The sequence below is a fragment of the Eriocheir sinensis genome, chromosome 52, assembly GCF_024679095.1.
Source record: "Eriocheir sinensis breed Jianghai 21 chromosome 52, ASM2467909v1, whole genome shotgun sequence".
NCBI lineage: Eukaryota > Metazoa > Arthropoda > Malacostraca > Decapoda > Varunidae > Eriocheir > Eriocheir sinensis.
Genome location: NC_066560.1, coordinates 5,905,375 through 5,928,743, shown reverse-complemented (window position 1 = coordinate 5,928,743; position 23,369 = coordinate 5,905,375). Strand labels below are relative to the sequence as shown.

Genomic DNA, 23,369 nt, shown 5'->3' with positions numbered 1-23,369 from the left:
TTTACTAGCCTTTCGTGGGAGTTTAGGGCATTTCCAGGGGTACTTTTATGACCCTGGTGGTAGTCTGAGCCTTCTTCTGTACCGTGAACCTAAAAGAACACTCATTAGAGCTCGATTAACCTCCTTTTTGGCCTTTGGAAATAGTTGGTGAGGGGTGGGAGCATCTGACAATACCAACCTCATGCCCACACGACGGATGAGGCCGAGGAGTAGGAATTGAGAAGCAGAAGGGATGGATGGCGTGAGAAGGGTAGGCCGATAAGGGAATCACCCCCTAGCTCTCTACTCTCATTCCTATGCGCGCAACAGACACAAGGAGGAAAGTGACCGCGGCCTCTTTTCGGCCCAGTTTTGTCCCCCGTCTCCTACTCTAACCCCTCATGTTCCTCCTTGGTCTTGGTCTTGGCTCACCCTTCAACCCGCGGGATGCAAAGACGGTGCTTGGTGACTTCGTGCATCCCTGAAACACATAAAATATTATTATTATTATTATTATTATTATTATTATTATTAGTAGTAGTAGTAGTAGTAGTAGTAGTAGTAGTAGTAGTAGTAGTAGTGGTACACACGCCTCGCGGAACTAATCTCAGAAAAGAAGCAACCGCCAAGGAGCCACGTTGTCGCCTGGATGAGGTGTCGCCTCTCGTTCTCCCTGCTCAGGTCGGCCATCCTATGTCTCAGGGGCACCAGACACTCTGGCCCAAAAGCCACCAACATCTCCAATATGGACTATGACATTAGTGGGTCGGGAGTGACTTGAGTAGGGAAGGAAAGGGGGATCTAGACGTAATAAATGATAGGTGATTTAGTGTCAGGTAGTATTAGTGATATGGATGGATGCCACAGTCATTAGCGAACAGAGTTGAGAGTCGGGAAAATGAACATGGGTGGAGGTATCATTTATGTAGTAGTAGTAGTAGTAGTAGTAGTAGTAGTAGTAGTAGTAGTAGTAGTAGTAGTAGTAGTAGTAGTAGTAGTAGTAGTAGTAGTAGAAGTGGTAGTAGTAGTAGTAGTAGTAGTAGTAGTAGTAGTAGTAGTAGTAGATAAAACGTCACATAACAATAATAATACTTTTCTGCTTTTCTCTACCTCTCCCCTTACTCTCTCATCTCCTCCCTTCTCCCCTCTCCTCTCCTCTACCTCCCTCAGCTATTTTTTTTCCTCCATTATCTCTCTCTTTCCCTTATTCTCTCTTCTACTCCTCTCCCCTCATCAATCTACTTCCCTATATCTGCTCCTCCCATCTGCTCTCTCTCTCTCTCTCTCTCTCTCTCTCTCTCTCTCTCTCTCTCTCTCTCTCTCTCCGCTCCGGTCAAGTTTTTTTCTCTCAGCGTCGTCAGTTGCACACGAGAAGCCGAGAGGTGAGGACGTTACGTCACTGCCTCTTGCTGCCGGCACCACCTCGCTCCCTCTCTCACTTCACCTTCCCGCCGTAACACAGTAAGTCTCTCTCTCTCTCTCTCTCTCTCTCTCTCTCTCTCTCTCTCTCTCTCGTATTGTGTCTTTTTAGATTGTTTTAGAGAGAGAGAGCGCAATTCACACACACACACACACACCTTAGATCCAAAACCATTTAATTAGAACGCATGAAGTCCATCCAGGTAACTCAATCACAGTACACTAATTATCGGTTTACCTGTTGATTATCGGGTCACCTGGTCGAAGTACTGCGTGGGAGTGTGTCAGGTGAGGTGAGTGATCCAGGTGAGAGTTCATTTACCTGTGTCAGATTGGTCAAGGTTCGGCTTTTTTTTATCTATCTTATTTGCCCTCTTTTCCTTCCTTCTATTTCTTTCCTATCCTTTCTTTATGTTTTCTTTCTTATTTTCTTTATTCCCTTTCTCTTTCTCTTTCGTATAACTTTTTTTTCCTTATTAACGTTCTTCTTTTTTTTCTTTCTTGACTGGTTTCTTTTCCTTCTTTCTATCCTTTCTTTTTTCTCTTCCTTATTTTCTTTCTTTTCTTTTTCTCTTCCAAGCATTTTTTCCTTATTTTCCTGATCAATGTTCTTCCTTCTTCAGTCTTTTTTTTTGTTGGTTTCTTGTTTGTTTGCTTTTCTTGCTTTGTATTTCGTTTCTATGCTTTCTTTCTTCCTATTTTCTAACTTACTTTCTTTCTTTATCTTTTCCTTTCTTTTCTGATATTACCCGAGACTGGTGTTCCCTATTTCCTCTTTCTTGCTTTCTCTCTTATTTTATCTCTTTTCTTCAATCCTCTCTTTTTCCTTTTTTCTTCCTTTCGTTCCCTTTCTCTTATTTTTTGCTGTTTTCGTTCTACCTTCCTATTATTTTCGTTCTCATCCTTGTTTTTTGTTTCCATGTCTTTCTTCCATATTATTCCTATTTTCTTTTCCTTTCTTTCAAATTCTTGCTTCCTCATTTTTTTTCTACCAGTCACTCAACGAGGTCTTTCTACGCTACATCATTCTCTAGAGTTCCCAAATAGCCTCCTTTTTACGGGCGTTTAGGAGAGAGAGAGAGAGAGAGAGAGAGAGAAAAAAAAAACCATCACGTGCCTTGAAAGAATAACGTGATGCGACTCAAATCCGTTTCCTCAATCTTACTTTTCTATCTTAATATCTATCTTCAATCTAAACTCCGTGACTATAATGAATTCTCGTGGAAATTAAATAGTTTGAGGGACACATAATTCTCCTGTCAGCACGTTTAACCTGGTAGCATCGAAGGGCCAAATTTGTTGCTTTACCGTGTTGCAGCGACGGGCCAAATTTGTGCCATGATATAAACCCCCAAAAATAGATGATGCATAAACTCATCACAAATGCGTTGATATATACTATGAAATGGTTTGCGTGAGTGATGATTTTTTTCTCATTTTTCTCGCTTAGAGGGACCTTTAAGAAACAACATCCCCGTAGCTACCTTGTTAAATAAATCACATGCCTTGAAAGAACGTGAGGCAAGATTCAAAGCCATTTTTCTCAATCCTACGTTTTTATCTAAGATTCACGAAACGGTATGAGTAACCATGAATTCTTGTGGAAATGAATAGTTTGAAATACGCGTAACCCATATTTCATGTTTCATAAGTCATATATTCCATAGTTTCATGTCATATTTCATAAGTTTCTTTTTTTTTTTTTTTTTTACGTGTACGCCTATAGCGCCAGTAGGCTTTTCTTGAGGGGCCTAGATGGTAGTCGGCTCCAGCCCGTCATGGCGCAGGCAAGTGTTTATAGTGGCGCCATCCTCTCTTTTCTCTTCCAAGCATATTTTTCTTATTTTCCTTATCAATGTTCTTCCTTCTTTAGTCTTTTTTTTTTTTTTGGGGGGGGGGGGTCTTGTTTGTTTGTTTTTCTTGCTTTGTATTTCGTTTCTATGCTTTCTTTCTTCCTTTCCTTCTAACTTATTTTCTTTCTTTGTTTCTTCCTTTCTTTTCTGATATTACCTGAGACTGGTGTGGGTGATGGGTCATACATCATAAGTTTCGTGAGTTTGAAGGACACATGATCAGTCTTCCGCGGTCTCTGAAGGTAAAGTTAAACACGCGCAGTACGGAATCCACCTGAGTGTGATAGAATTCAATCGCACGAAAAAGGAGAATATTAGCTCTAGAAAATGACACAGATAGATGAGTTTGAAGGACGCATAACTCATTACCCGCGGCCTCTCTTCAGGTAACAACACGCGCGCATAACGAGATATATTTATATGTAATACGATATGAACGCACGAAAAAGAGAAATATTAGCTCTAGAAAATGACACAGATAGATGAGTTTGAAGGACGCATACCTCATTACCTGCGGCCTCTTTTCAAGTAACATAACACACGCGCATAACGAGATATATTTATGTGTAATACGATATGAACGCACGAAAAAGAAGAATATTAGCTCTAGAAAATGACATAGATAAGTTTGAAGGACGAATAAGCCATCTCCCGCGATAGCTTTAGGTAATATAACGCGCACGCCTTACGAGATATATTGATGTGTTAGGATTAGAAGTGATGTATAATAATTATTTGAACGCACGTAAAAGAATACAAGCTCTAGAAAATTATCGTTTTATCAATCTTTTACTTGATTTTTTTTTATTTCTTTTCTATCTTTCATTTTTCATTATTTTCTCCTTTTTTTCTCTTCCTTTAATCTTTTTTTTCTTCTTTTTTTCTACATATCTTTTTTTTGCGTTCATTACTGTTTTATCATTCCTTGTCTTTCTTACGTATTTTTTTCTTTCTTCCGTATCTTTATTTCTTTCCTGATAAATGCTTGCTTCTTCATTTATCTTTCTTTTCAACTGATTATACATTCTGCGCGGTCCCCCGACTTTCTCCTCCTCGTAAGATGCAGAACACAGCGGCGGTGATCAGAATAAGAAACAAGGGTGCGTATATGGGGGGTCACATTTTTTCTTTTTTCTTTCTTTTTTTATTATTATTATCGTTTTTTCCTTCTTTACTCGTTTTCTTCTTCCTTTCTTTTTATTATTATCGTTTTTTCCTCGTTTTTTCCTTTACGCGTTTTCTTCTTCCTTTCTTTTTATTATTATTATCGTTTTTTCCTTCTTTACTCGCTTTCTTCTTCCTTTCTTTTTAATATTTTTATCGTTTTTTCCTTCTTTACTCATTTTCTTCTTCCTTTCTTTTTATTATTATCGTTTTTTCCTCGTTTTTTCCTTTACGCGTTTTCTTCTTCCTTTCTTTTTATTATTATTATCGTTTTTTCCTTCTTTACTCGCTTTCTTCTTCCTTTCTTTTTATTATTATTATCGTTTTTTCCTTCTTTACTCGTTTTCTTCTTCCTTTCTTTTTATTATTATTATCGTTTTTTCCTCGTTTTTTCCTTCTTTACTCGTTTTCTTCTTCCTTTCTTTTTATTATTATTATTATCGTTTTTTCCTCGTTTTTTCCTTCTTTACTCGCTTTCTTCTTCCTTTCTTTTTATTATTATTATCGGTTTTTCCTCGTTTTTTCCTTCTTTACTCGTTTTCTTCTTCCTTTTTATTATTATTATCGTTTTTTCCTTCTTTACGCGTTTTCTTCTTCCTTTCTTTTTATTATTAGTATCGGTTTTTCCTCGTTTTTTTCCTTCTTAACTCGCTTTCTTCTTCCTTTCTTTCTTTCTCATATTTTTCTTCTTATTTCTTCCTTGCTTGTTTACTTGTTCTTTTTTTCCTTTCTTTCCTTCTCTTGTTTCTGCCACTTCACTTTTTTTCCTTTCCTTTTACCTCTTTTTTTTCATTTTCTTCCATAATCTTTTTCTTTTTTTTTTCTTTTTCTTTCTTTTTTTTCGATGATTTACTTAGTTTTTCTATTTTAGTATATTTACCCAACGAAGAGTTTTCTATCATTTTCATACTTTTAATGTTGTTTTTTTCTATTTAATTATCTCTCTCTCTCTCTCTCTCTCTCTCTCTCTCTCTCTCTCTCTCTCTCTCTCTCTCTCTCTCTGGATTTTTATTTTTCGCTTCTTGATTTCTTGTTTTCTTTACATATTTTTTTGTTTTCCTTCTTTCTTCTTCTTTTCTTTTCATTCTACCATACTCTCTATCTTTCTCTTCCTCCTCCTACATTCTCTCTCTCTCTCTCTCTCTCTCTCTCTCTCTCTCTCTCTCTCTCTCTCTCTCTCTCTCTCTCTCTCTCTCTCTCTCTCTCGGTCACCGGCAGGAAGGGGCTCAGCAGACCACGCCTCAAGACCTACACACAAAAACCTCAGCAGATAGGGCGAGTCAGTGAAGCGAAATACCTCCCCGTGAAGAGCCTCCCACGTACGAAACACCTCCCATCTCCCACTTCTTGTTCCCCTTCCTCCTGGCTCTTCCCCCCTCCCCCCCTCCCCTCATGTAAATTCTCTCTCTCTCTCTCTCTCTCTCTCTCTCTCTCTCTCTCTCTCTCTCTCTCTCTCTCTCTCTCTCTCTCTCTCTTTATACTCCAAATTCCTCTTGCTAATACGTGTTGACAGAGAGAGAGAGAGAGAGAGAGAGAGAGAGAGAGAGAGAGAGAGAGAGAGAGAGAGATATGGGATTGAACCGTGAGTTTAACAAGGAAGGGAACTGCATGACCCACATCTGATTTTTTTTCTTCCTCCTCCTTCAGACAAACTTTGATAAATCATTTGAGGTCAAAAGCATGGTATTACTCTCTCTCTCTCTCTCTCTCTCTCTCTCTCTCTCTCTCTCTCTCTCTCTCTCTCTCTCTCTCTCTCTCTGCGGTGTGTGTGTGTGTGTGTGTGTTAAGGCGAGACAGTAGCTACCTTTGCCGAGCGGTGGAAATGTATACCGTGCAAAAACAAACCAATGTGTCTTTGATTCCTCTCTCTCTCTCTCTGCTACTACTACTACTACTACTACTATTACTACCACTACTACTATCACACCTCTTTCCTATGCCCTAAATTCATCGTATCCAATCACAACACGTGTATTGAGGTTAATTACTATCCCCTATCCCCCTTCCCCCCTCCCGCCCAACACCTTAGCAGAATCACGCATGCGCCGTCATCCTCCTTTGAAAACTTAAGTGTTCCGATCCCATCCGCTCTATAGACGACGAGGCGACCGCAAATGACAACCACAAGCAACGTCCGTGTGATCGCGATAAGGCATTTGTTAGGTGTGTGTGTGTGTGTGTGTGTGTGTGTGTGTGTGTCGAGCCTTACATGACCTCTTCTCTATGTGTACGTGTAATGTTGATCGTGTACGTCACACACACACACACACACACACACACACACACACACACACAGGGCGGGAAGATGCACTGTTATATAGGGTGAAAAAAAAGGAAAAAGCACTTGAAAAACTCTCCTCGCACGTTGCACAGAGAGAGAGAGAGAGAGAGAGAGAGAGAGAGAGAGAGAGAGAGAGAGAGAGAGAGAGAGAGCATCCATATTCCCCTCTTCCGTGGTCCCTTCTCTTATTTGTTCCACCTCATCCCTTCCCTTCCCTTCCCTCTTCTACCTCTTCCCCTTTATCTGCCCTTCCCCTTTCCTACCTCCCCTTCCATCCCCTTTTTCCTCCTCTCCTCTTCTTGCCTTTCCTCCTACCCCCTTCCTTTCCCTTCCCTTCCATTACATTTACCCTAATCCCCCCTTCCCCGACCTCCCCTCCCCCTCCCTATTTATTTCCCCGTATCTTCTCTCTTCCCCTTCCTTATCCCCCTTATCCTTGTCTCCTCTTACCCTCTCCCATCTCTGTCTTAATCCCCCTTCCCTTCCCTCCCCTTTTATATCCCTCTATCTTCTCTCTTCCCCTTCCTTATCCCCCCTATCCTTGTCTCCTTTTACCCTCTCCCTTCTCTGTCTTAATCCCCCTTCCCTTCCCTCCCCTTTTATCTCCCTCTATCTTCTCTCTTCCCCTTCCGTATCCCCCCTATCCTTCTCTCCTTTTACCCTCTCCTTTCTCTATCTTAATCCCCTTTCCCCTCCCTCCCTTTTTATCTCCCTCTATCTTCTCTCTTCCCCTTCCGTATCCCCCTATCCTTCTCTCCTTTTACCCTCTCCTTTCTCTATCTTAATCCCCTTCCCCTCCCTCCCCTTTTATCTCCCTCTATCTTCTCTCTCCCCCTTTCGTATCCCCCCTATCCTTCTCTCCTCTTACCCTCTCCCTTCTCTATCTTAATCCCCCTTCCCTTCCCTCCCCTTTTATCTCCCTCTATCTTCTCTCTTCCCCTTCCGTACCCCCTTTATCCTTCTCTCCTATTCCTGTCTCTTCTCTGATCCCCTTCCATTCCCCTCCCTCCCTTTACCTCTCCTATCCTAACCCCCTTCCCCCCTCTTCCTCCTCTCTCCTACCTCCCTTTTTATCTCAGTATCTTCTCTCTCTTCCTCTTTCTGTATCCTCTTTTTCCTCTCTCCTCTTCCTGTCTCTCCAACCCTTTACATTTTTTACCCCATTTCCCTTTCCCCTCCCTTCCCATTTATCTCCTCTTATCTTCTCTCTTTTCCCTCCGTATCCCCCATTTTCCTTCTCTACTCTTCTTGTCTTTCCTTCTACCCTCTCCCTCTCTTTACCTTATCTATCCTGAGCCCTCTTCCTCTCCCTCCACTTCCCCACCTCTTCCCCAGTTGTCCCCATTTTCTCCCCTCTTTACCTCCCCCTCACCTACTGCTCCCAATCCCCTAATTTGGACACACAAGTGGGCTTTCATTACCCTCCCTTCCCCCACCCCTATCAGACGTGACGGACATACACTATACATACATTGCCTTCGTAGTAAGCGGGAAGAGGGGGGCAGGATAGGCGGTAGGAGTTGGGGGGATAGGAATGCGGAGGAGGAAGGAGAATTGGTTAGGGGACAGGAGAGGTAAGGTGAGGAGATGAGGAGAGAGGGGAGAGAGGTGGGGAAGGGGAAGGAGGAGAAGAATTGGTTTGGGGAGAGGGGAGGTAAGAAATTGAGGAAATGAGGAGAGAGGTGGGGAAGGAGAAGGAGGAGAAAAATTGGTTTGGGGAGAGGGGAGGTAAGAAATTGAGGAAATGAGGAGAGAGGGGAGAGAGGTGGGAAAGGAGAGGGGAGATAAGCAGGTGAGGAAATGAGGAGAGAGGGGAGAGAGGTGAGGAAGGAGAGGGAGGAGAAAGACTGGTTAGGAGAGGGGAGGTAACCGAGACAGGTAGCCAGGCATTGTGGTCACCTGTGGATAATTGCTTACCTGTGAGGAGGGCGCACACCTGGCCACTGAGAGTCCCGCCAGCAGCCCATCACGTGACTCTCCCCGACCGCGAACTGCAATGATAATGATGGTGGTGGTAATGATGATGATGCAAAGAAGAAGAAAAAAAGGTAGTAGTGGTAGAAGTGGTAGTGGTGGTAGTGGTGGTAGTAGTAGTAGTAGTAGTAGTTGTAGTAGTAGCAGTAAACATAAATTAAAGCAGAACAGAAGAAAAGGAAGAAGGTGAAGAAGAAGGACAATAAGAAGGGGAAGAAGAAAAGAACCACAAGAGGAAGAAGGACAAGAAGAAAAAGAAAAAGAACAAAAACAAGGCGAAGAAGAACAGGAACAATAGCAACAATAACAAAACAAGAAGATTCAAACCACTTACAATAACCTCCAGATCAAGGACTGAAGGTCATGGCCTAGTTGGGCGGGGCTCGCGGGGCAACATGCTCGCCTTGCCATGGAGAGCACGTGCGTATGGCCGTCTTGTCATGCGCCACACGCCCCGCCAATGTGTAAAGGAAAGATAGCGCGATAGGCCAGGTAGGCAGGTAGGATACGGGGCGGGGAGGGGAGTGGCGGGGTGCATGTGACCACCACCAATGACCCTACCATCACAACCACCCTATACCCTTATGCGGAGTTCTGGACGACGCGGGTTCGAATCCGCCCGCTACCACCTGGGATTTTTCATGTCACCGCCGAGTGGCCTAAGACTACCCACATGCTGTCCTGACAACCACCCATCAACCCGACCTCTAGAAGAAACCGTCCAAGTGAATCAAGAATGAGTTCCGGGGGGCAGCATGAGCCAAGATAAATGGCGCCACTATAAAAATTGCCAGCGCCATGATGGGCTGGGGCCAACCACCAGGCCTCTGAAGAAAGCCTACCGACGCCATAGGCTTACACGTAAAAAAAAAAACAAAAAAAAAAAGTGATCGCTTTTAAACAGAATTGTAGAGGAAAAGGCGATTAGTAAATAGTGTAAGAAATGCAAAGAGTAGGAGGAAGAAGAAAGGGATATATACGGAAGGAACTCCTCACTCATATCTCTTCAGTGACCTACCTTACACCATTACTCCAATACACGCACACACGCACAAACACAACCAATTCACCAACCAGTAAGCAGGGCCGCCTATAGTTCATGGCTCCCTGACGCACTCACACACGCACGCACCCTACTCAAGCTCATCCCTATACTATCCAAATCCTTTACGCACGAGTTAACCAGCATCTTCACTCTTTCATCCCTCACGCTGGTAAACTCTGGAACACCTCTCCTCCCGAAATTGACCTCTCTTTCAGCCACCTCTTTTGATTCTTTTTAGGAGCAGCGAGTAGCGGGCTTATTTTTATTATTGTTTCCTTTTTTTGTGCCCTTGAGCTGTCTCCTTTGTTGTAAAAAAAAAAAAAAATGCCCGCAATGCTATACGCTACGATAACGCAATGTCGATAAGGAGCGAGAACCTCATTTTTGCATGGGTTTCCGCTTTGACCAGTTCTTACCGCCTCCTCCTCCTCTACTTTCTCTCTCGCCTCGGTCTCCACACGTAGGAGAGGAAGTAGTCTAGAGTAAGGGGAAGATACATATGCAGCCCTGGACGTCGCTAACTAGATTATCTCTCTCTCGCCGCTCTCTAAAATCAATAATGAACGTATAGCTATGCATATCACGCACCCTTGACCGAGGCTAAGCAGAAGATACATATGCAGGCAGCCCTGGACGTTGCTAAGCTAGATTATCGCCTCTTTCGCCTCTCGCTAAAATTAATAATGACCGAAGCCAAGCAGATCAGACGCACCAATTGGATGAGGATAAAAAGGGGATATGGATTCAGACCCGAGACGTCACATGGTAGATAGTCGCCTCTCTTTCGTTTCTCGCTAAAATTAATAATGACCGAAGCCAAGCAGATCAGACGCACCAATTGGATGAGGATAAAAAAGGGATATGGATTCAGACCCGAGACGTCACATGGTAGATAGTCGCCCCTCTTTCGCCTCTCGCTAAAATTAGTAATGAACATAGGTGAGGGGATAACATGTAAGCTTGGACGAGGCTAAGAAGAGGATATGCATTCCACCCTGGGGCTGGATTCATCACCCTTACCAGCCACGCCTGCGGTATCTCTCACATTTACCGGGGCGCTACAACGGCTGTGGTATCTTCCAAACACGGCATTCATGAACGCAATGGAAACGCCGTGGTAACCTGTACCCTAGCAACGCGCTGCTGTGCTCGGTATAGCCAACCACGTGCGAGCTTTGCTACTGTATATGTATGGGTAGGCGGTGGCTGAACTGGTAGCGTACTGGGCCCACATTCACCGCGTGATGGCAGACGCGGGTTCGAATTCCCACGCTACTACCTCGGATTTTTCAGTCGCCGCCGAGTGGCTTAAAACTACCAACATGCTGTCCTGAAGACCACCCATCAACCCGGACTCTAGAGGAAGCCGTCCAAGCGAATCAAGAACGAGTTCCGGGGGGCAGCATGAGCCAATGCAAGATGGCGCCACTATAAACACTTGCCTGCACCAGAATGGGCTGGGCCGACCATCAGGCCCCACCGGGAAGAAGCCTACCGGCGCAATAGGCCGCGACGTAAAAAAAAAATATAAATAAATAAAATAGACTGCTCGCCAACGGCCTGGCAAGTGACGCCGGCCTGGGCCGTGGGTGTGCCCAGTTCATCCAACACCGACGACTTCACACACCTCACTCCCACCCTGTTTCCTGACCCCAACATTAATTTTTAAGAAAAACTGAGACCACCATCATCTTCCTGAGACAATTCTGCATCACACTAGCGTAAAATTGTAACAATAATGTAAAAATACACATACGAGTATCAGAGTTAAATGAATAGGGAGTACACATTTTCTTGCACTTATTTCCCTTCAACTTCTTAGTACTCATGCAGCTGGTTTTCGTCGTATCACTTTTATAAGCACAGATCCTAAATCTGCATACATTTCTGCTTCTGATGGTGAAGGGCACGTCACGAGGTAAAAATATACATAGGATCAAAATCGCCTCTGAACATAAGCCGCGGTAGTGTTTACCTACTTAACACGCCTGCGGTAACTCACTTACGGGTGCTCGGAGCTGCGGTAACTTTTGGCCTTACCACGGGTGCGGTAAGTGGTTGATGAATGCGAACTAACCGGGTGGGCGGAGATACCGCGAAACTTACCAGCCAGACGATTGGTAAACGGTTTGATGAATCCAGCCCCTGAACGTCGTTAGCTAGAGTACCGTCTCTTTCGCCTCTCGCTAAAATTAGTAACGAACGTATGTAAGGGGATAACATGAACCCTAAGACGAAGTTAAGTTGAGGATATGCATTCCGCCCTGGACGTCACAAGGTAGACAGTCGCCTCTCTTTCGTTTCTCGCTAAAATTAGTAACGAACGTAGGTAAGGGGATAACATGAACACTTAGACGAGGTTAAGTTGAGGATATGCCCGCCCTAGACGTCACAAGGCAGACAGTCGCCTCTCTTTCGTTTCTCGCTAAAATTAGTAACGAACGTAGGTAAGGGGATAACATGAACACTTAGACGAGGCTAAGTAGAGGATATGCATTCCGCCCACGTCACAAGGCAGACAGTCGCCTCTCTTTCGTCGCGCTAAAATAAGTAATGAGCATAAGTAAGAGAGCGGATGAGATGCACCCAACGACGAGGCTAAGTTCAGGATATACATTCAGCCCAGGACGTCGATAGGAAGATGTTACAAGGATGATTATCGCCTCGCTTTCGCCTCTCGCTAAAATCAGTAATGAACGCAGAGATAAGACGGACAAAGAAAGAAGTGGAAAGTTAAAGATAAAACAAAGTAAGAGGTAAAGAACTTGGTAAAACAAAATGGGTATAGAGGGTTGGATGGAGTTACGAGATTGAGGAAGGAATGGAAAGTTAAAAGAAGTAAATGAGAAAGATGAAAACGTAAAATTAACTTAATCGAGATATGGGACGAAGAAAGAAATGGAAAGCTGAGAGAAGAAGAGTGAGAATTGAAGAAGTTGGCAAAACAAATTCAGTAGAGGGTTGGATAGAATTTCAAGGGACTGAGGAAGGAAAGGAAAGTCAAGAGATGAAAAGTAAGAGGAAGAAGAACAGGCAAAACTAAATGAATCGAGGGAAAGAATGAGAGAAGGGATGGAAAGCAAACAGATGCACAAGAAGAGGTGAAGAACTTGGCTAAACTAATTGAGTCGAGGGATGATTGGAGTTTTAAGAGATTAAGGAAGGAAAGGAGAGTTAAAGCAATGAAAAGTAAGAGGAAAAGGAACAGGCAAATCTAACTGAATCGAGGTAAGAGATTGAGAAAAGGAATGAGAAGTTAATAGATGAAAAACAAGAGCTAAAAAGAGAGAGAGAGAGAGAGAGAGAGAGAGAGAGAGAGAGAGAGAGAGAGAGAGAGAGAGATGTGGACAGACTGTTGCATTAAAACCGTTATTATTGAGAAGGAAACGAAGGAAGCCGCTGGTGATATTCCCTTTACTGGAGGATGAGTCAGCAAGGAGGATCTGAAACTCTAGAGAGAGGATCGAAAACAAAACACGAAAGAGGACGAGAATAAGGAATTGGACGAAGGGAATAAGAAGAGAAAGGGCAAACGGGAAATTAAGAAGAGGAGAATTAAGAATTGGACAAGAAGACGAAGGGGATGGAAGGGAAAGAAGGGAAATAAGAAAAGAAGAGAATAACGAAGTGGAAGAAGAGCAGACGAAGGGAATGACAAGAGAAAGTAAGAAAAAAGAGAATCATGAACTGGAGGAAGAGAAAACGAAGACACTGATGGAAGGGAAGAAAGACGGGAAGACAGAAAAAGGAATAAGAGGAATGACAAAAGAGAATAAAAAGGAGTATAACGAACTGGAAGAAGAGGAGCCGAAGGGAATGAGAGAAAGGAAGGGAGAATGAAAATAAGAAAGGGAAATAAGAGAAGTGACAACAGGAAATTAAGAGGAAAATAGCGAAATGGACGAAGAGAAGGGAATGATAGAAGGGAAAAAGAGAAGGGAAATAGGAGACTGGCTGAGAAAGGGGAATAAAGAGAAGGAAAATAACGTGAAAGAAGAGAAGAAAGGAATGAGATGGGAAGAAAGAAGGGAAACAAGAGAACTGATAAAGGGGAATAAAGGAGGAGAATAACGAATTAGAAGGAGAGAAGAGTAAAGGAATAACAAGATAACTGGGGAATTTTAAGGAGAATAACGAAGTGGAAGGAAAGAAGAGTAAAAGGAATAACAAGATAACTGGGGAATTTTAAGGAGAATAACGAATTGGAAGGAGAGAAGAGTAAAGGAATAACAAGATAACTGGGGAATTTGAAGGAGAATAACGAATTGGAAGGAGAGAAGAGTAAAGGAATAACAAGATAACTGGGGAATTTTAAGGAGAATAACGAATTGGAAGGAAAGAAGAGTAAAAGGAATAAGAAGATAACTGGGGAATTTTAAGGAGAATAACGAATTGGAAGGAAAGAAGAGTAAAAGGAATAACAAGATAACTGGGGAATTTTAAGGAGAATAACGAAGTGGAAGGAAAGACGAAAGGAATATTAAGAGAATGGACAACAGCGCTTCTTTCTTTGCTTGCTTTCTTTCCTCTCCTTCTGTCATTACCGGTATCCTTCTCCTCCCTCCCTTTCCTGGTCTTATATTCGTTCTCTCTCACTCCCATCATTTCCTTGCTTCTTTTCCTTCCTATCCTTCCTTTTCCTCCTTCCCTTCCTTTCCCGGGCTAACATTTATTCCCTCGCCTCCCTTCCATAATGTCTAGAATACTAATCCCTTATTTTTCTTCCTATCTGTCTACTATCTACTATTCCTTCCTATTCTTCTACTTGTCCTCCTTCCTCTCCTTTCTTGGGCTAACATTCATTCTCTCTCTTCCTCTCCATAATGCCTTTTCCTCCTTCCTCTCCTTTCCGGGGCTAACTTTCATTCCCTCGCTTCCCATCCGTAATGCGCCGTTCCCTTGCAGCCCAGGCGCCGCGCACATACCGGCCCAATAGTGAGAGCAGGAGCCGGCCGGAATACTACATCAGTGGGGCAGCCAAGCTAATACGGTGCCGGCGTCTTGGTATGCTACGGCGACGGTGTGGTGGTGTATTACGGACAGTGTGGTGCTACTGCTAATCAGGCCCCAATTGCCTAGTTTCCATACCCCTAATATTGCCAGTGATCGCTAGCTACTTTAACTAAAACTGGGTCAGGGCCTTGGAGGAATAATACATGGAGTGGCCCTCAGCGGGCCGCTCTTCACTGTAAGGTGAAGCATGGTGGGGCAGGGGGAGGCGGATCTTAGCCGGTGGCCTTGAGCCAGCAATTCCACCCAAAACATTGGATTTCTCGCTCCCAGATCGTCGGAGTAAATGAGCTTGTTTGCCTTATTTCTTCCACATATCATATGTTTTTAGTTATTCAACTACTGCAGTATATGCACTAAGGATGTATGTACAGGTTTCCAGCATTTCCTTGTCTTTATTCCGTAGAAGCTGAGAAGAAATGTTCCACACCCGCCTTGATCCCTCACACTTCCTCTGTATAATATTCATTATATATTGATCATGGCCTTACTGTTAATGTAGAAGGATGTACAGCGTTCTATGTTGAGCGTCTCAGATGCGATCAAAACTCACTACGAGAAAACAGAAGGAAGTATTGGGGCAGGAAGGAGAAAAAAACTTAGATACACAAGTAATAGTCTATATTTGACTCGACGTCAACCACCCGTGTTACACACTCATGCATGTCATTGTTAGAGGTATATTAACCAGTAAATGGAGAAAATGCAACATACAGGTCAGGCACAAATTACTGAGAGGGGTTGTTACATGTTTTTAGGGAGAGAAATGGTTGTGGAGTGGTGATGTCTTGATCACCAGAGATGAAAAAAAAATTACAATTACAAGTGGAATAAATAATGGAAGATAACTCCTGTGAGAGAGAGAGAGAGAGAGAGAGAGAGAGAGAGAGAGAGAGAGAGAGAGAGAGAGAGAGAGAGAGAGAGAGAGAGAGTTCAATATTCATAACTTTGCTTTGAATTACACAGGGATAAGCAAAACAATTTTTTTTTTATAGTAGACCCAGTATTCTGTACCATGTTATGCTTTCCAAATAATCTAACATCTTTTTTCGAGGAATGGGATTGCTCGAATTTCTTGGACCCTGGTGCTAATGGCCCTCTCTGACGCTATACGTGGGGTGTTGGAGGTGGTGGTGGTGGTGGCGGGGAGGGGGAGGAGAGGAAGGGGAGTGATGGTGGTAGTGATGGTGGTGGTTATTGTGGTTTGCGGTGAAATTAGAATAAGAAAAGGAGGTATTCTTGTTACTCTATGGTTATGCAAGGTAAAGGAAGAGAAGGAAGGGGGAGATGGGAGAGGAGTAGAAAAGGAAAGGTAAAAGGGGAGACTGGGAAGGAAGGAGTGATAGGAGAGGAGTAGGTAAGGGAGGAAAAGAGAGGAAGGGGTGAAGGGAGAGGAATAGCAAGGGAAGGTAGAAGGGGAGGAAAGGGGAGTGGTGATAGGAGAGGAATAGGCAAAGAAAGGTAAGGAAGGAAAAGAAAGGAGAGGAAGGGGTGAAGGGAGAGGAATAGCTAAGGGAAGGTAGAAGGGAAGGAAGGGGTCATGGGAGAGGGAAGGTAAGAGAGGGGAGGATGGGAAGGAAATGGAAGAGAAGGGGAAGAAAGGGAAGGAAAGGGTGATGGGAGAGAGCTAGGGAGAGAGAGAGGAAAGGAAAGGAAATGGGAGAGAAGGGGAAGAAAGGGAAGGAAAGGGTGATGGGAGAGAGCTAGGGAGAAAGAGAGGAAAGGAAAGGAAATGGGAGAGAAGGGGAAGAAAGGGAAGAAATTGGTGAAGGGATAGAGCTAGGTAAGGGAGGGTAGAAAGAGAGGAAAGGGAAGGAGATGGGAGAGAAAGATTTTGTAAGGAAAGGAAATGGAAGAGATAGGTAAAGGAAGGTAAAGATGAGGAGGGAAGAGAAGATGGGGGAGATGGGGAGGGGAGGAATAAAGGAGGAGAGGAGATGGGAGAGAGGGGGAGGATATGGGAAGGTATGGGAAGGAGATGGGAGCTCGGTTAGGATTCTCGTGCATAGGAGAAGGTTAGGAGGTGAAGGAGGAGGAGAAAAGGAGATTAGAGGGAAGGAAAGAGAGAGAGAGAGAGAGAGAGAGAGAGAGTGAGAGAGAGAGAAATCGAGAGAGAGTGAGAGAGAGAGAAATCGAGAGAGAGAGAGAGGGGTATTGGGTAGGAGAGAGCCAACCAGGCTGTACCGTTATCTACCCGTCTCTCTCTCTCTCTCTCTCTCTCTCTCATTTTCCTTATCTACCTATTCGGTTTTTAGACTTTGGGCATGTAATGTAATTTCTTCCCCTCTCCTTCCTCCTCCTCCTCCTCTTCTACACCTCCTCCTCCTCTTCTTCTCCTCCTCCTCCGCCTCCTCCTCCACCTCCTCCTCCTCCTTGTTCATACATTGGAATGCAAGGTGTGTGTGTGTGTGTGTGTGTGTGTGTGTGTGTGTGTGTTGGAATGTGTGCGAGTTCTAGCTTATGTGTACCGGCCGCCAGCTGACACACACACACACACACACACACACTCACACACACAAGCGCGCAATGACCAGTGATGCATTCTTTTTTTTCCTCTTTTTTTCCCGGACATTATAACCGCACCAATCAATCCTGCGGTGTGTGTGTGTGTGTGTGTGTGTGTAGGAAAAAAAAACTAACTAATCATACTCTTCACAAATCTCTTATATAATGCGAATCAACAACAGTAATAATGATAGAGATAATGATGATGATAATGATGACATAACCCTTTCATTGCAGCACCATGAGAAGTCGAAGCAGCATGGAGGTGGTGATGATGGTGATGGTGATGGTGATGGTGGTGGTGATGGTGGACCGAGTGGACGGAGGGAGGCGTGAAAAACGTTTCCTCTTTATCAACCCAGACGCTCCCATCACACTAGGTAAGCCCCCCCTTCCCTCCTTAAGTTAATTCCTCCTCACCCATCACTGTAAGTCTCTCTCTCTCTCTCTCTCTCTCTCTCTCTCTCTCTCTCTCTCTCTCTCTCTCTCTCTCCTACGTAATCCCCAAGCCTCTTCCTCCTCCCCTTTCTTCCTCTCTCCCTCCCCGTCTTCCCCCTCCTCCCTCCCCTTTTCCCCTTCCTCTCTCCCTCCCCTTCCCTTCCTTCCCTCTTCCTCGTGAACGCAGACCACACACTACACACTGTCATATGCTGGCCGTCTTCTGGAGGTAACACACACACACACACACACACACACACACACACACACACACACACACACACACACACACACACTTCCGCCCTATTGAACTAGAAAGAAAACAACAACAACAACAAAATCTGCCGTTTACAACTCGTCTTCGCTTGACTGGAAGAGGATGAAAAAAAGGATGAAGGGGAGGAAAAGAACAATGCAGAGAGAGAGAGATATATATATATATAGAGAGCACTGGGATAACATATAAGCTATATATATATATATATGGAAAAAGAAAGAAAATTGGAAATGTAATTCGCCGAATCTGACTCATAAATGGGAAGAAATAGCCTTGACATACAAAATAAATATAAGAAATTCATATATGAACACTTCAATGTATAATATCTTGTATTAAAAGCATTTTAAGATATCTATATAAAAAGATACTATTTTTATACAATCATTTCACTACATAAATCAACCTATATTAAGCGCGTTATTATATATGTTATTTCTTATTTTATTTAGTATTCAACCCTATTTCTTCCCATTTATGAATCATACATTTAATTTGTGTTCTTTTGATACAATATATATATATATATATATATATATATATATATATATATATATATCTTTTCCTCCCCTTCATCCTTCGTCGCGGCGCGTGAAACGAGTCAGATTCGGCGAATTTTCGTCGCGACTTCTGGTCAAGCTCCAGCAAAAACTACTGAAGCTAGGAAGGCGTGCTTGGTGGCAAATGAAAGCTCTGTTATACAGATTAATAATCAGAAAAAAGTTGGAAAGCACTAAATAAATAAAAAAAGTTATAAGCAAAAAACTAGGACGTGTCCAAATCGCGGCAAAAGGGCCGAAAAACAGGCTATTTTGTGACGGCTCGACGACAAACTTGGAATCGAGCAATCAAAAAATCCTTCGAGCAGGTCAAACTGCATTGCCAAGAGGGGCTACAAGACAAATTACAACCTTCTAGAGGCAATAACAATGCCACACTAGACAAAAACGGCAGTGTCAGGAGTTCGTCAAAATCGCTCTCAAAAGGGTTTACGTTTCCAGCTCTAGCGACGAAACTACTGGGAGTAGGGAAATGTTATGCATCATATTGGAAAGCACATTGGTAGGGCTAAAGTATTTGTTTAATATTTTTTTTAAATTCTCAAAAAATGAGTGGGTTTCAAGGTTGGGAACTCAAAAATAGTTTTTTTCCGTCTTTTTTGCGAACTTATTCGATTTTTTACCCTTTCGAGTCGGTTTATGAGCCCGGTCGCATATTGAAAATATAGCCCTTTCATTTTGCCGTTGATTGATACCAAAAACCTTTATGTAGCCCCAGAAATAAGGAAGTTATGGCGATTCTCACCAAAGCGGTTGATTTTCCAAAATTCGCGGCTTAATGACAAGGGCGCCGCAAAATCAAAAGAATCCGCCGTCCATTACTTGAGATGTCACTGCTCATGCTCATCCCTATACTGTCCAAATCCCTTATGCAAGAGTTAACCAGCAAAAGTCTTCCTTCGTCTGTATTTCCTCCTGCCTATGACTTAACCTCTTTCAAGAAGAGTGTATCAAGACACCTCTCCATCTGAAATTGTCCTCTCTTTTGGCCACTCTATACCTAACACTACATGAGAGCAACAGTTAGCGGGCTTTAATTATCTTTTTGACATATTTTTGTTGCCCTTGAGTTGCTCTGTGCAGTAAAAAAAAAAAAAAAAAAAAAAAAAAAAATCGACAATGATAAACAACAACAATAACAATAGTCCTCCATTACAGGTTTCATCCTCAACATGCCCATCTCCCTCGCCCTGCCCACCCTGGCGCCAAAGAGCGGTAGGGCCCTGCAGGAGGTGGGGCTGAGGGGCGCGGCGGGGGGATGGGGCGACTCGGAGGCGGAGAGCACTCGCCGCCGCCTGCACCCCCGCCCGGAGGAGCTGGCGTGGGACCCGGCCTACGAACAGCCCCTCTCGCGCCTCACTGCCTACTTCACACACCTCGAAGTACGCAGTGGTAGTAGTAGTAGTAGTAGTAGTAGTAGTAGTAGTAGTAGTAGTAGTAGTAGTAGGAGGAGGAGGAGGAGGAGAATCACCCTCGTTTTTGCGGATTTTGTATTTACGGTTTCAATGTTCGCGGTTTCGTACTTCGCGGACCGTCCTGGCAAGATACAATTAATTAAACAAAAATAAATAAATAAAAAGTGTAACTACTGACCAGCAAAGGAGGAAGTGAGGGCAGCGGAAGGTTAGTGACACACACACACACACACACACTACCATCCTCTAACCCGCACATCTCTTCCCCCACAGCTGCCAACTCTGCCCTGCCAAGAGCGCCTATTATGCGAGCTGTCCGCTGAGCCTGAAGCCTTTGACCCTATTGACCAAATCTTCATGAAGGAGCTGAGGTGTGTGCTATGGGAGTGCTTGCAAAGGAGGGGGAATGGAGGCAGAGTGATATGTGTAGAGGGAGGAGAGGGAAAGGGAAAGGAGTAATGTGTTAGTGTGTAATGGGGATGTAAAAGATGAAAGGGGGAGAGGCAAAGTGATGACATGGGTAGAGAGAGTTTGCAGAAGAGAGAAGGAAAGGAAAAGAAGCAGAGTGATAGTGTGTGCAGAGATTTTGTAGAAGAGGAAAAGGGAAAGGAAAAAGAAGCATAGTGACAGAGTATGTGTAAAGGGGGTTGTAGATGATGGAAGGGCAAAGAAGCAGCTTGACAGTGTATGCAGAGAGGATTTTGTGGAAGAGAAAAGGGGAATGGGATGGTCAATTGTAGCCTAAGCTAGCATTCCTACACTATAAAGCAACATTCACAATTATCCCTTGGCCAGAATGCTGCACGGACCAGTGGAAACCTCAGAGGACTCCCTCATCTGGCGCTACATGAAGGCTTCAAGGGAAGGCTTTGGCGCACCCCTCAGGGAGTGTGCAGTCATCTACTCGACCTGCCCGCTGCCCGCTGAACGCATCCTTAACATGCCGGTGCTCAAAGTCTGGCAGTACATCGCCTCAAAACTGAACCTCCAGCTTGTATAGTTGATTCGTCCCCCATCACCCTCACTGTCACTCCCACCACCTCCGCCACCTTCACCACCTTCCTCATGAATCCACGGTTATGAATGTGTGAACCAGGCTGGACCTGCGTGTGTGTGTGTGTGTGTGTTAACGAATGATGTCTGGTGATCTGGGTGTATCTGCTTTTTATATATATAGACTATATATAGATGCTAGTAAGTTATCTGGGGTGAGTTGCATTCTTCTGACTGGACAGGACACTTCTTCATGTATGCATGTTTCTGTGTTTATTAATGTTAGAAATCTTGCCTATAGAATGCTCAAAATGGATTCAGGTTCATGTCAGCCGCTCACAAAGTCTCCAGGCTCACACATCAGCGACCATGTCTCGCTGCTGTACCAATAAAACATAATTTCTCATACACAACAATCGTCAGATTTTTTTTATTTTTTTTATCACAGTCTTCATGATCCTTCTCGCCTTTTCAGAAAATCACATCAGCACTCCGAATTCCATTAGGTAGAATATATTCCTCAGGATTCCTAGGTTTTAAAGTTTCCCAATTTTGTATTTTTGTAATTCTATACTTTCACGGCTCTTGCCCCTAAGTGAGCGAGGTTGCCGGATTCCCACTTGGCCCCCAGGAAGGGGATGCAGACTGAGAATACTTGTGTGGTGACAGGCAATGCCCGAAGGTGAGAGGGTGAGGCAGCATTAAGCCTTGTGTCTGACAGTCCAGGACTGGCTCACAGATCTCTGTTGTTAATTAACAATGTGAGGCACAAGAGGCTGACACAATCTCATCATGCTGTTCATTGAATATTCATGTGGCATTATGATGGATGCGACCACAAATGGATTACCCAGGGCATTAAATACTACCATTGTCTGGCTGGCTGGTTGGTTGGTTGACAACACTATCAAGATCATCTTTTCTTTAAGTCATAAAAACTACATACATGTATGCCAATTTTGTAATATAGTAAAGATCCATTTGTGTGTGTGTGTGTGTGTGTGTGTGTGTGTGTGTGTGTGTGCCTTTTATGCTAATTCAAACTCAGAGGCCTGTGCCATGTAATATTTATGTATCACCAGCATTCAACTGTGTTGAATTGTGATGATAATAAAAGACTTAAACAATATTGCTACATGATGAATAACCTCTGTGTGGAGTTTTGGTGGGTTTGTGCATTAAGGGATGATTAAAAATGAATAGTCTGGAGAAGCAGTGAGGAGAGAGTTCTTTTTTTTTTACAGTCATGAAAGCAGCTTAAGGGGAACAAAGAGAGAAAACAAAAAAGCTCTCAAATCACTGTTCCAGCAAGAAGAGTACAGAATGAGAGGCCAGGAGAGGATAAACAACAGGAGATAGGCATAACCTGAAAAGATGCATAACTTGAAAAGTAGACATTTGCGACGGAAATGAGATACAAAATCATGCAATTCACTACGATTATCACCATAAAAACATGAACCACGTAAGAAAATCACTGGTTGGGTGAAACAGTAAATTGTCCAGAACTAGCATTATTTACATACAACTCTGTCATTTTGAGGTGAGTAGCCTCTTCAAGTAGCCAGCAAGAATAAATTGTATCATTAAAAGACCTGTGGGACCTTATTATTGATGAGTCTGACAAGGAATTTATAGGTGAATAGCCTCTTAAAGAAACCAGCATGATCTAAAGTCTGTTCGGAGCATGAAGTCAGTTCAAGGTGTGGCAGATTCCAGAATTCCCATGAGTGCAGCGCTGCCAGTTCGACTGCCAATTATCAGATTAGCACTCTCTCCCGGCCTACCCACCCACAACCCACCTGTTTATCTCTCTCTCTCTCTCTCCCTCTCTCTCCCTCTCGACCCGGGGGAGGGACCTAGGGGGCACACCGACCACCACCACCACTACCAACACCACAACGTGGCAACATGGGAAAAAATCGCTGCCACATGTCATAGAATTTATACAAATCCTTGTTATAATCCTAAACATCGACACTCATTGTACTATGTAGCTTCCTTTACTATATACAGAATATATAAAATATCGCTTTCAAATAGCACATGGATGGGAAATAAGAGAGAGACGCATGTACGAAGGCTGATTTGGCAGCATGGGTAGAGGTAAACGACGATACCAGCTCCACCCTGAACCGACTTCTTGCTCTGAACAGACTATAGTTATATCATTTGAAGACCCGTGGAGGTTATTATTGGTGAGTCTGGCAAGACAGTATTATTCTAGTGTTTGCCCATACTCACCCCTCGCAACCAAAATTGGCTAGCGGGCCATTGAGACTGCAGGGAATGCGGTGGTAAACATGAAATGAGTCGCAAATGCATAGTTTTTGAGTTATGGGGGGTTGAAAAATAACTTAGATGTAGGGAAATTCCTTACAATTACTTATATGCAGGGAAATTTCACACATTCTGGGATTTTTTTACAACGTGCGGAAACCACGCAATTTCACTCT

At 43.5% G+C, this 23,369-nt stretch overlaps 1 protein-coding gene across 2 annotated transcripts; it reads left to right on the top strand.

The window, feature by feature from the left end:
- The first annotated feature begins 1,258 nt into the window (after window positions 1–1,258).
- LOC126982964 (uncharacterized) lies at window positions 1,259–21,742 on the top strand. Of its 2 annotated transcripts, XM_050835322.1 has the most exons (6): window positions 1,259–1,440; window positions 14,621–14,719; window positions 17,468–17,610; window positions 19,664–19,887; window positions 20,194–20,291; window positions 20,716–21,742. In XM_050835322.1, the coding sequence occupies exons 3-6, from the start codon at window positions 17,472–17,474 to the stop codon at window positions 20,918–20,920; spliced, it is 666 nt and encodes a 221-aa protein (XP_050691279.1). In that variant the 5' UTR covers window positions 1,259–1,440; window positions 14,621–14,719; window positions 17,468–17,471; the 3' UTR covers window positions 20,921–21,742. The 2 variants fall into 2 exon arrangements, with proteins under 2 accessions (XP_050691279.1, XP_050691278.1); XM_050835321.1 differs by lacking the exon at window positions 14,621–14,719 and having other exon boundaries at window positions 1,265–1,440.
- Window positions 21,743–23,369: the final 1,627 nt, after the last annotated feature.

Bases quoted from the DNA above. Each gene is read 5' to 3' on its own strand.
- LOC126982964 (XM_050835322.1), top strand. From the start codon at position 17,472: ATGAGAAGTCGAAGCAGCATGGAGGTGGTGATGATGGTGATGGTGATG. The intron at 17,611-19,663 runs GTAAGCCCCCCC...CCTCCATTACAG, and splicing joins AGACGCTCCCATCACACTAG to GTTTCATCCTCAACATGCCC. The intron at 19,888-20,193 runs GTACGCAGTGGT...CTTCCCCCACAG, and splicing joins CCTACTTCACACACCTCGAA to CTGCCAACTCTGCCCTGCCA.